Source organism: Dama dama, chromosome 22, assembly GCF_033118175.1.
Source record: "Dama dama isolate Ldn47 chromosome 22, ASM3311817v1, whole genome shotgun sequence".
NCBI classification, from domain to species: Eukaryota; Metazoa; Chordata; class Mammalia; order Artiodactyla; family Cervidae; genus Dama; species Dama dama.
Window position 1 is genome coordinate 40,422,819 of NC_083702.1, and position 12,409 is coordinate 40,435,227.

Genomic DNA, 12,409 nt, shown 5'->3' on the forward strand with positions numbered 1-12,409 from the left:
CTACAAAATTCCACCTCTGCCAAGAAGTGCTTCTACTCTCACAAAAGGAAAAAAAGAAAAGTAGTGTCAGTTTTTCTGCTGGATTTAAAATGATAGAAAAAGCCATCTGATATTGAGTTATTCTCCTTTAGTTAGGAAGCTCTGTAGAAACAAAAATCACGATTCACAATTAATTATCTGGGTTTACAAGATTGCCTCAGGGAGCACACTGCAACATTACATTTCAGTGATTATACCATCAGTGAATACTGAACATTCAGAAATTATTAAATGCCTGCTTCAAGAGGTCATAGGCCTGTTGTTAGACTTTCAAGGCTATGTGCCAAAACTCATTTTCTGTGATGAGTAAGGAATAGAAAACTGCGTTACTAGCAACTTGTTGTCTCTCTGCAAAGAAATCATGAGGTTCTGGTGCCACAATATCAGCAGCAGATAGCCTCTGCCTAAAGCATTCACCTGCAAATCAAAATTCTTTTTAGTTAGAGGCAAAACAGAAACAAAAGCAAAACAACTAAGGACCAAAAAAAAGATACACAATAAAATTCAATGTCAACAACAAAATCCCAATCTCCACAGCTTCTGTTGGGGCTGGGATGGGGGTGAGGGTGAGGTAAGTCTTTTAAAAGACAAAAGTCTATTATCTTTTACCTGATAAAAGAAATAACTGTATTCATGAGAGAAAGATATAGTCACAGCCAATTGCCTCCCTTTAAATAAAGTCTTTGATAAATTAAGTTCCTGGGAGACTATTTCTAAACTTAGTTTAATCTCTTTCATATATGGTAAATCTATAATGGTACATTTTTAAGAGTATTATATAATTTTTGTGATGACAGTATGAGTACCAAACTCTGAGAGGCGAACAATTTATTTTAATTGAAAACATTTTCTAGAAGCACACAAATAAAGCAATCAGCACTTATCTTCATTTTAAAAATTCTGTCAGGAAGGGAGGAATAAAGTTTGCTCAACAAGGCATTATACTATTTAAATGGCTACTAAAGCACTGAAAGCCATACTACTCTCTGAACAGGCATAGACAATTTTGATTACTCTGCTCCCCCAACTTTCAGAAACAGAGAGGCAACTGTCACTTCCTAAAGGGCTCCAAGGATATACCCTCATAAGTGGGATATAACAGAATGTTGTTTCCTCAAGTTATCAGAAACCTCTGAAGGCTACACAAGAGACATCATTTATATACTTCTTTCCTTAAAACATGCAACAGTTACAGCATCACCACACTCTTGTAACTCTGAAAAGTGAAAGTGAAGTCGCTCAGTCGTGTCCGACTCTTTGCGACCCCATGGACTGTAGCCTACCAGGCTCTTCCGACCATGGGATTCTCCAGGCAAGAATACTGGAGTGCATTGCCATTTCCTTCTCCAGGGGATCTTCCCAACCCATGGATCGAACCCGGGTCTCCCGCATTGGAGGCAGATGCTTTAACCTCTGAGCAACTCTGCTCTACCTCAAATGAAGTGAGAAAGGCAAGCAACAGACGCAGAGCAAAGAAAATCCACATCTGCTGGTTTTTGCTCAAAAAAAAAAAAAAAAAAAGAAAAAGAAGGTTGCTCTCAAACAGCCTCTACACTTGAAGGGGAAGATATAAAAGGAAGGGGCACTCAAGTGATAAAAGTCAGCTTATTGGCTGAGAAATAAACTAAGAAAGAGTTAGGAACCGGGTATGAAAATATAAAACTATGTGGACTGGTATATTTTACATGTTTATTTATTGAATGAACAGCTTAATGTGTTAAGACTCCAGGTGCTAGAATCAGTCAAACTCTGGTTCAAATCCGGGCTCCACCAACCACTAGCTACGCAATCACAAGCAAGTGACTTCACCTCTAAGTTTTCTCAACTGTAAGATGAAGGCAGCAATAAAACAGACAATAAAATGTGTCTATACCTCCTCATTATGATCAAATGCAAAAATGCACATAAAACAGCAAGAGTATGCACTCAGTAAACACTATTAATATGATTATTTATTTAACTGACTATAGTATTACACTGCCAGACAAGATTGGCCAAGACTCATAATTCTCTGAGAGAAAAACTAACATCAGGGTTGGGAATCTCTCATTTGAATACGAGAATCTAGAGGTGTAATTTCAATAGATGAAGCTATTTCAATTAATGGTACCACTAAAGTAAATAGTTTTAATCATGTAAATTAGGTAGCAACTCAAATTTACTATGTTAAATTAATACCATTTTCCTTGGATGAAGAGAGAAAAGGTAAAAAGCAAAAAAAGCAAAATAAAAAAAAAAAAGCAAAATAAGCAGCAAGACAAAAATTAATATTTTTTCATTAAGGTAATAAAGAGAATAAGACAGAAATTACAGCAACCTAATAGTTTTATTCCATTCAGTTTGTTACCGTTTTTCGTCTTCTGAGGGAAGAGGAATGTCAAGTGGGAATAGGACAGACATTAGCTCACAAAACAGAACGAAACAAAACTACAGAAAGCATTTATTGATATAGCACAAAGATTAACCACGAAGTCTAAAACTGAAAAATAATTTTGTGGTTTATAAGGTCAACAATGTGTAAAAAGAAATGATCATGGATTTTAAGTTAGTTTTTAAAGGCATGATAACTGTACCTGCTTCTTTTAAAGTGCTGCATTTCTGATAAATAGATGTCCTCAAGGTGGGTGCCCTTACATTATACAGTCTTATCTTCTCAATCCTAGAGTCAAAGACTCGAAGCAAAGGATCTTTCTCCTCCCATTGAGACATAATTTTGTTATCAATAAAGGTGGCAAACATCTGTGTTTCAATGAAACGTGAAAGAAATGGCAGGTACGGCTCTGGCTGATCAGACAGGAAGGAAGCCTGTAATGAGAGAATCAGGCAATTAGTGCAAAGAGATCATCTCAATACTACATGATAAACCCCAAAATTATCTGTTGCTAAGGTCATTCCTTTTCAATCTTATAACATGCAAAACTAATGTATGAAATTCAAAAATCCTTAAAACACCACTTTTTCCCACCTATCTTCTAAATTCATAGAATTTAGGTCACTTAAGTCATTAACGCTGCTCCTACCTTTCAAAACTGATTTACGTTCTGGTCCTCATGACCATCAAGCAGAAAAGAGAGCATTGTTAATGAAAGATGGTGGATCAGTCACTACATGAACGTCAATTATTCTCTTCACTTGCCATTAAATTTAACACCTTTTCCCCAGTGAGCTGTAATTTTTTCCACTCTCTATTCCTAGACTATGCCAAATACCTCCAAGTCATAAGGCAGCCAGGTGATTAATGGATACAATAATAGCATTAATATATACATAAGCAATACTCTTTAAAAAAAAACAACAATATGGAATTTGTGCTTATAAGTAAAATCATCTGTTCTTCGAGTAGATGTTTTCCTAGGTGCCCACAGTTAGAAACTGATGGATGAGTACTAATTCAAGATCAAACTCCATCCAGACCTGTGCTGACAGAAGAGCCTGGGCCTTAACCACTAAAAATAAGCACCGCCTGGAAAGCCATCCAAAGCCAGCCAAGCCTGTGGAAAACATGTACAACCAGCCGCATGTCGCTGTCACCAGCTTGTCTGCTTGCACCGAATGGCTCAGGAAACTGGAATCAGCTTCTAATTCAAAGGGTTCATTTCTTTCCTTTGGCTCTTCAGGTCCATGCCTGTAGAGGAATTCTAGTCACAACTTGGCACCAGCTAAAATTTGGAAGTGGACTACTATTTCAGCTACTGGGATGCCTCTGCTTTTCATTCTTTTGATTGGGTGCAATGTGGCAAAAGCCAGAAGGGGAAAGGTGGAAGTATATGTCCTGACCTATGATTACTCTCCTTAATACTCATAGCTTCCTCCCAGCATATTTATTTAGGAAACAAATTCTGATATTTAGGATGTCTTTGACAAACTTCCTTACAGAAATCCATTTATTCAATTTAAGTGCCTTCATAGCTTAGATGTAGTCACACAAATCCAAATAGCCAAAGAATGGCTCATAGCAGTATCCAGAAGTCAGCTTACCTCTTAAAAAGTTATTTTAGAGATAAATATCAACTTTACTTTTCATAGAGCAAACAGCCTTTTTTCCTAAATGGACCAAATATCTGGCTTTTTGATTCAGATCCTTGTGGGCTATATGACTTTAAGTCAGCAAAGACTTGGCTTGCAGGACTAGTATGTGATAGTTCTGTAAATTTTCCTAGTGAAAAATGAGATGATTACAAGCCTTCTGGAATTCAACATGAAACTTTCATTTCTCTAGGGGTTATATAAAAAGAATTCCATTTATAGTTTGAAGCTACATAAAGATTAAGAGGAAGAATGTACCAGTGCTTGATTTAGAAAAGAATTTGAATTGCTACAAAGATAAATCATGAGTATACACAGATTAGTTCCAAGCTGGCTAGGAAAAAATGTGGAGAAATGGTTAAGCTTAATGAGAAAGGAACCTAACAGCAGGAATACATTTGGGTAGGTGAAGGTCTCCTAATTTATTAAAGAAGTTTTCTCTAACATAAAATGGATCAGAACTTAACTGTTAAATGTGGTTTATATAACTATCTAAAAAAATACCTGATAAAATCAGAAAAAAATCTTTTATACTACCCACCTTTACAGAAATTTTTTGTTAATACTTATTTGGCAGATGCTCCAAGATTGTAGATTAGCCTCTTGGAACATATTAGCTTCTCTGAGAGGTCTTCCATGACACAAAGATACCATTTAGCAAAAAGCCATAATTTATTCTAATTGCAACATCATGCCTTGGCAACCATAAAGGCAGGGGACTGAACTACACCCTAGTGACCTGAAAGAGTTAATGTACACCCCTAAGTGCTTTTGTCCTGGGCAGAGAGGGTAGTGGTGGGGGGAAGAAATCTGGTGAATATGTCCAGAAAAACTGGCAGAAGAACATAGTAGACCTTAGAAAGAAGCTTCAACTTCAGCAGGACAATCAAAAGCTAGTATCCCTTTCTGTCTTCCTTTTCTGATACTTCAGAACACAGTCTAACAGTCATAAAACCTCATTTTTCTCATAAAACCTCATTTTTTCTCTTTTGATGCTGAGATAAAAATTTACCTTCTGAAAGTAAACTGTTTGTTACCTTTATTGGGCAAGTTGTGACTTCACTGTGGGATGAAGACAATAATCTAACGATTTATTAGAAAGGAATAGGCTTCATTTAACTAGACTTGATCCTAAAATATGAGTAAATAAAACTCTTACAAGGTGAGGTAGTGTTAACAGATTTGACAAATGAATGAAATTTAAGAGTTTCTACTTCAAGTATCTTCAAAATATAGAAAATTTTAAAATGACGTTAGAGGCAATTTAATACATGATTCAGTGAGCAGCTTAAATGAGCTAGTTCATTTACTTTCCTGTGAAATTATTTTATCTATTATAAAATAGTGGTTAAAAAAAGTTCTTAAGGGGAAGGGTGGGGAGAAAATCTGTATTTAAAAAAAGTTAACAAAATCAATAACATATAGCCTATTAAGAACCACAAAAAGGGAAACTCTGGTTCTTTTTACTTTATCAAAGTTCTGCATCTGTTCCCGGTTGGTCAGCCAGGATTCCAGGTCCTGGGCAGTCTGAATCACAAACGCTTCATAATCTGCAAACATCTGTGTAAAGCGGTTGGCAAAGACCTCTCGGAGCTGGACATTGAGCTGGTAGTCCCTCAGTTCTGCCTCTTCACACTGCAGTTTTAAGTCTTTTTCTTTTTCACTCAGAGAGGCAGAGAGGTCCATTTTTTCCACAGTCACACCAGTCCGCTTGGCCAGAGCCTGGAGACGGGCTATGGTTTCGTTGCCCTTCAGTAACTCATACATGCTGATGCTATTTGCAGAGACGTTGCCATTCTTCTTGTCATTGACCAAGTCTTTCAGAACCAGATTCTTGAGCTTGGTGGCACTCTCACTGCAATGCAGACTGCCCTCAGGAGGGATCCCAAACTGAAGAAGAACTTCAGAGAGTTCCTGGATAAAATCTACTTTATTGGGGAACTGTGGAAATTCTTCAGGCAACTCAATAAAATGGTTGTCAATATCAACAAAACACAAGTTAGCCTGAAAGAGAAAAAAGAAATACAAAGGTTTTCAAGTAAAGGAAAATTATGTTCTAAAATATTCTTGCCAGCCATTATTAACAAAACCACAGGTTTCTACAGCCTTTTATGCTAACCTTCTCAGAGTTAAGAATTTTTTATTCTTTAAAAATAAATCTCTGTTGCCAGCATTTTCCCCTATGCAAAGGAATATTTTATTTCTAACATATATATAAATTATTTTCCCCAGGTGTCATCAGTTTATTATAACTGGTGAACAAATGACTCTGCAATATATGGCATCCAGTAAGTATTCCTTATACAGGTAAAAATGCACAGATTCATAGTACCTTACAAATAGAAGGCACAGGGTAAAATAAAATGCTCACTGAGCTTGAACTTTCTATGCCATTCCACTGCTCTAACACCATTTATAATTTAGAATTAGTAATTGCTAAAATTTAGCAGCTACAGTACTCCAAAATGGAAAGAAATTGGCAAAGAGCATTACAGTTCACAGAAAATCCACAAATTTTCACTTTATCCAAAATTAGCTTCAACCTCTTACATGGCAAGACCATTTCAGAAGCCAGGACAAAGAGCAGGAGGCAGAGAGGGGTGGGGTTAGTGCCTAGAGATAGGTAAGTGACCCCTGAGTAATTCAGACTTGACTTGAATATTTTTGAGTCAAGGAAAAGAAGAGGTTGAAATAAGAGAAAATGGCTTTTTTTTTTTTTTTTTCGTTTGCTTACACTCAAGATTTTGAATTAAAAGACTTTTAAATATCTTTCAAGTAGATAAATAAAATTCAAGGGGCTAAGTACCTGCATAAAATTTGGATTATCCCTCAGGTACCTGATGACAATATATGCAAAAACAGCATTTTACCTTTATTGTTCATACCCTCTTAGTCAGAACAAGGTTGTCAGAGTAAAGGAAAACTGGGCTCCTAAATTGGGGGGGAGGAGGAGGGCAAGGTAGTCCATCACATAAAACTGATCCTGACTGCATTAGTATGCATAAGGTGAAGTCAGTAAACAGAATAGGAAGTCTCACCTTATACTTCCCTCTACCTGCCCCCCCAACAATGCCCCCAAGGCCAACAAAGACAGAATTCACACTGTCCTCTGATTTTGAATGCTAATGTCCCTTGTAGCTAAGCTGGTAAAGAATCTGCCTGCAATGCAGGAGACCCAGGTTCAATCTCTAGGTTGGGCTGCCTGCAATGCAGGAGACCCAGGTTCAATCCCTAGGTTGGGAAGATCCTCTGGAGAAGGAAATGGCAACTCACTCCAGTATTCTCGCCTGGAGAATTCCATGGACAGAGGAGCCTGGCAGGCTACACTCCATGGGGTTGCAAGAGTCGGACACGACTTAGCGACTAAACCACCACCACCACCAACATGAAAAAAGGAGAGCAAACAGTTGGGTCTCTGTTATTCTCTTTTGATCCCTGCTCTTCGTGTTAGATACTGATAAGCAAGAAGTACAGCAGAGTTCCAAATTAAGATCAATAAAAGCTCAAGATTTTCACTATCCAAAACCAGAGAATTAACAGTGACTCTTTAAGCCTAAGATAACCTTTGAATCCAACCTTTTAATTCTGTAGAGAAGAAACTGAGGCCCAAGAACGTACATGATTTCCTGACACCTGTTCCAGATATGCATCTTCAAACAGCCTGGTAGCTTAATGGATTCTTTTCTTTTCCATTATGCTTCATCTCCAATGTTAATAGTTTTCTCAAAATAAAGTAAGAGCTGAAGTTATATCTTACTGAAGACAGTAGTGCTACTTACAGTTTTATTTAAATCCACATCTTTATATATGTTTTTACAGTCTCTAGAAAGTAGGATGTATTGTAAGGCTTAAAGGGAGAAACTAGGTCACCAAAATTCAAGTGGATGATTCAATATCTTTAAAAATGGAAGAAAAAAATTCACTGATTTGCTAATCTAAATGTTAACCTGCAACCCCTCACCAAGTTAGATTTTGTACTGTCTCCCACCATTAACGCCTTCCTGTTATCCTTTTCTATCCCTCTCCTTCCTCCATAGAAAGAGAAAAATGATACATCTGGGGAAATTTTAAAGCTTGTCATGCTCACGTAATCACTACTGAGCCAAAAATGTACGGCAAGGTGGGTGTTCCTGCACCACAGTTACTGGCTTCTCTCCATATTACTGCGATTCTCTCTCACCCTCCTATGCAAGCTTGCAAGGGCCCAAATTGTGGCTTTATTACAAAGAAGAGATAGGGAGTGTAAACTTGTGTTATAAAAATTTACTGAAGACAAACCAAAAAGCCCTTTTTCTACAACAGAAAAGAACTGCATACAATAGGGTATTCTTGTAAGTCAGTTTCTCATTTTTAATACCATTAAATCTAAAAAAAATTTAAAAATTCAAGAATGAAAAATATACTCAATATCTTAATCCAATGTTGTTTTAGGACTAAATACTTCTATAACTTTACTAATCAACCTGCCAGAAGCCTTCATGATATGTAATTACTACCAATTAAAAACAACAAACATTCCCTCAAAAGTAAGGGGACAAAGGATTGAAGCTTAATGATCTCTTTTCCCAGGAAGCCTGTCCCAATCCTAAAGGCATTTTGATTTCCTTTGTGTACATTCTTCGATCTTTCATTTTTCTTACTTATTTTTTTTAGCCTCTGCTATTGATATTTGTAAATGTCTTATTCTGGAAAACAGAACAGCTCTTAAAGGTGACTTTTTTCCTCTAGATATCTCCCAGGATATCACACACTAGTAGTGTATGAGACAACTGTTTGCTCTTGTTTGAATGAACTCATTCTTTGAATGAATAAGGAGATGGTTATTTTATGGAACCTTAAAAATGGAGGCGAGAGGATAAAGCATCCAGAAATGTGAGGCCAGGGCAGCTCTCTCCATGTTTGGTAAGAGTTCTGCTTTCTTAATGGCTGAAGTTAAGATGGTATAAGTGTATGTCAGAGAGTCTAATTTAACAGTTTCATAGAATTTTAGGGCAAGATATGACAACAAGAAAGTAGCAAAAGCAAGATATTAACAAAAAGAAAATAGCAAAAGCAATGCTATTTCAGTTTTTCTCTTGCTTTTTGTCTACCATTCACTGTAAAGATGGTAGAAAGTGAGGTACTAGTCTATACAACTAATCCTTAGTCTTACATCCTTGCATCATCACCTTCCCATACTCCGCCAAAAACAACGTGAGAAACAGCTACCTGTGCTTATCATTTTGGAATTATGGAGCTAGTGAGTGCGTAGTTAATTTTAAGCCTATGTAGTTACATTAGTTAGCTAACAACTAAAGTCATATCTTCTTTAATCATTTTGTAAACTTATTTTCACAACTATTCTAAGAAACCCTCTAACTATTTTTAGCTATTATTTTATTTTGCAGTTTTTAGGGAAAGGGGAATATTACTAGCCACTTTAAAAAAATGATTATTTTTATAGCCACTTCCTCCTCCAAATTATGTGTGTGGATTATTTCATCTCATTGTAAAACAACAGCAAAGTGATACGCCATTAGCCTTTCCTTCTAAGTCAGTAATGCACACATGTACAGTGCTTTCTATATAGAAGCTCTACTATTTTCACAGCTGATTCAGGTTATTTCATATTATTCTACTCTATGAACAGATAAGTATGTATACTTATTGAAGTATTGATTTAGTGAATGAAAAATCAGAAAATCACAGATATTACTATAAGAGCTTTCATAGTATTTAAGTATGTTCCTTTTTAGAGTCAGAGGATACACATAGACACATACACACAGAGGATACACACAGACACACAGAAACAGAAAGATTTCCTAACAACAAATATATCAAGCTGGCATTTAAAATTCTCTAAAAGTAAATAAATAAGTAAAAATTTCTCAACAATTATTACTCATGCAAAAATGGAAATGTAATATTTGTGTCTAAACAAATATAATTTAATTAACATGCAAATAGAGTAGATTACTCAACAAAACTCAAACACATCACAGTTTAAATCTTTAAACCAAACTGCATTTGGCTAGTCTATTTCTTTTTCCTTGAAAATTTAAAGGACTTACTTCTTTGAACCAACAAAACACTTAATTTAATAAAAGAGAAAACGAGAGTTCAGTTATAAGAAAAAAGAGGTATCCGAGAAAGAAGCAGAGAACATGCACAAGCTCAAAAGGGGCAAGACAATTTGCATGTATATACTATATGACCTGAATCGGCTACTTTCCCCTGAACAAAAATGTTTATTTTGGTAAGAAAACATTCATTAGGATAAAGCAAGCAATGGATGATTACAGGAATCATTTCTACGTATAACAGCTGTGGCTTAGAGTGTTATTTTAAATTCACTTATTAAAAGGAGAATCTCTATGGGAAATAAGAGCAAATAAGAGTGAAGCACAGCATGAAAAATTCTACTGAGAAAGGTGCTAATTAAATTGCTAATAATATAATGTAATTAACCATTTTATGTTTTTTAATAGTCCATGGCTCTCTCAACAATATTTTAATTCAAAGGCTTTACATTTCAATTCTGAGTACTACTAACATCAGCTAAAAATTAGATTCAAAGTGCTTTCAAAAATTCCTGTTTATTTTTTTTTGAAACAACATTGGAAAATATAACACACAGAAAGTATAGTAATCTTAAGGTGGCCTAAAAGCTAAGGGTTAGAATTTTTATCTCACCCAGCTAGCTAAGCTGACACTCAGGAAAAGTTGATAACTGGTCTTATGTCTGAAAACACAGACTAAGTATTTAATATTTCCATGATCCTTAGTTTGCAGAAAGATGTTACTTTTCATTTGACAGAGGTCAAGAGTCAAATTCACTTCAATTAATACAATAATTTTGAAGGATGTTAAAACTGGGCTGTACCACTTAAAAACAAAATTTAAAATATGAATAAAGAAATAAATGTTATTAGAATAATAAAGCAACTAGGTAATACTACTATCACTCCATCTTCACAAATTTACAGCTGTGAAAATTTGCCACTGTTCTGTTTTGAACCATGTTTAATTATTGACTATGTCATATAATAACCATCAGAAGTCAGGATTTGAATTCTCTGGCCGAGTGTCTGCCCTAGACCTACTTGGAAAATTCAGAATAGCCAGAGACTCAGTTTGGACAAAGACAATGCTATCTAACAAAAGTGGCCCTGACCTAAATTAACAAAGAGCAAATGCTGCATCATTCATTTTAAGTTTTACCTCTTGAGGAAGTTCTAGCTTAGAACGGTCAGTTCCTTCTTTTGACTGAAGGCCCATCAGATAAGGGACAGGAGCATCAAGAAAATGTAGCAGAGAAGCAGGGAGGATGGGTACATACACATGCTGCCACTGAAATGGGAACAGAAGTGTGGTGATGCCTTCAGCCACAGTCATCAGGCGTTGGTAATCTGCACAGAACAACAACAGAAACGGAAGGGGAGATTCCACGTCAAAACATAATCACTGCATTAAGCTTAAAAACATCAATTTCCAGAAAAATTCTTGTGCTAAAATCCTAAAGTGCTAAAATTCTTGTGCTAAATTTTTGAGCTAAAATGCTTCTTCATGACCACACAGAAAAGAAGTCAGTGCTATCCCATCATAATTAAAGAGCTGAAAGGCTTCACTCGAATGATTTTCAGGGGGTATGAGTAGGTGGGAAACATCATCAAACTTTTTGTTTATGAAAACACTGGTATGTGAACTGACATTCCTTTAAAATGCAAAGCAAACAGGAACTAATAAAATTGCTCTTGGCATTTCTCCCATTGAAAATGTGTAAGAATACTGCTATTGATCCCTTTTTATATACACGTATTATCTATGCAATCCTCAATTCAGAGGTTCTTTTTTTCTTGTATAAATGATCATGGCTATAGCTTATAGTTGTCCTGATTATATTTACTTTAGCCTTCATTTCAGGGATAGAAGATATTCATAGTCACACTTCCTATGTTAACCTCCAACTGAAATCCAGAACAAAATGGAAAGTTACTGGAAAATTAAAGGTTGCTTTTCTTATTATTTTGTTTACATGAGCTAATTTATCAAAACTAAAAACTGTCCACAATATTAAAGTGGCCTCTTTCCTCATCACAGTTTTACTGAAATATAATTAACATATAATATTATATTAGTGTTAGGTATATAACATGATAATTTGATATATGTACAAACAGGAAAATATATTACCACAGTAAGTTTAGCTAATATTCATTAACTCACATAGTTACAAATGAAGTGCCCTCTAAAACCACTATGCCATGGATGCTATACATACATATATCTATTGTTGTTTGTTGTTTAGTTGCTAAGTCTTGTCGGATTCTTATACGGCCCCATGGACTGTAGCCCATCAGGC

At 35.7% G+C, this 12,409-nt stretch overlaps 1 protein-coding gene across 4 annotated transcripts in view; it reads right to left on the reverse strand.

The window, feature by feature from the left end:
• DENND5B (DENN domain containing 5B) overlaps positions 1 to 12,409 on the reverse strand; it is a 212,454-nt gene that overhangs the window by 69,754 nt on the left and 130,291 nt on the right. For all 4 annotated transcript variants that reach the window (XM_061125229.1, XM_061125230.1, XM_061125228.1 and 1 more), the window contains 3 exons: positions 11,269 to 11,456; positions 5,533 to 6,069; positions 2,613 to 2,844 (listed from right to left, as the gene is read on the reverse strand). In XM_061125229.1, coding sequence (XP_060981212.1) covers positions 2,613 to 2,844; positions 5,533 to 6,069; positions 11,269 to 11,456 — 957 coding nt within the window. The remainder of the gene's footprint in view (positions 1 to 2,612; positions 2,845 to 5,532; positions 6,070 to 11,268; positions 11,457 to 12,409) is intronic.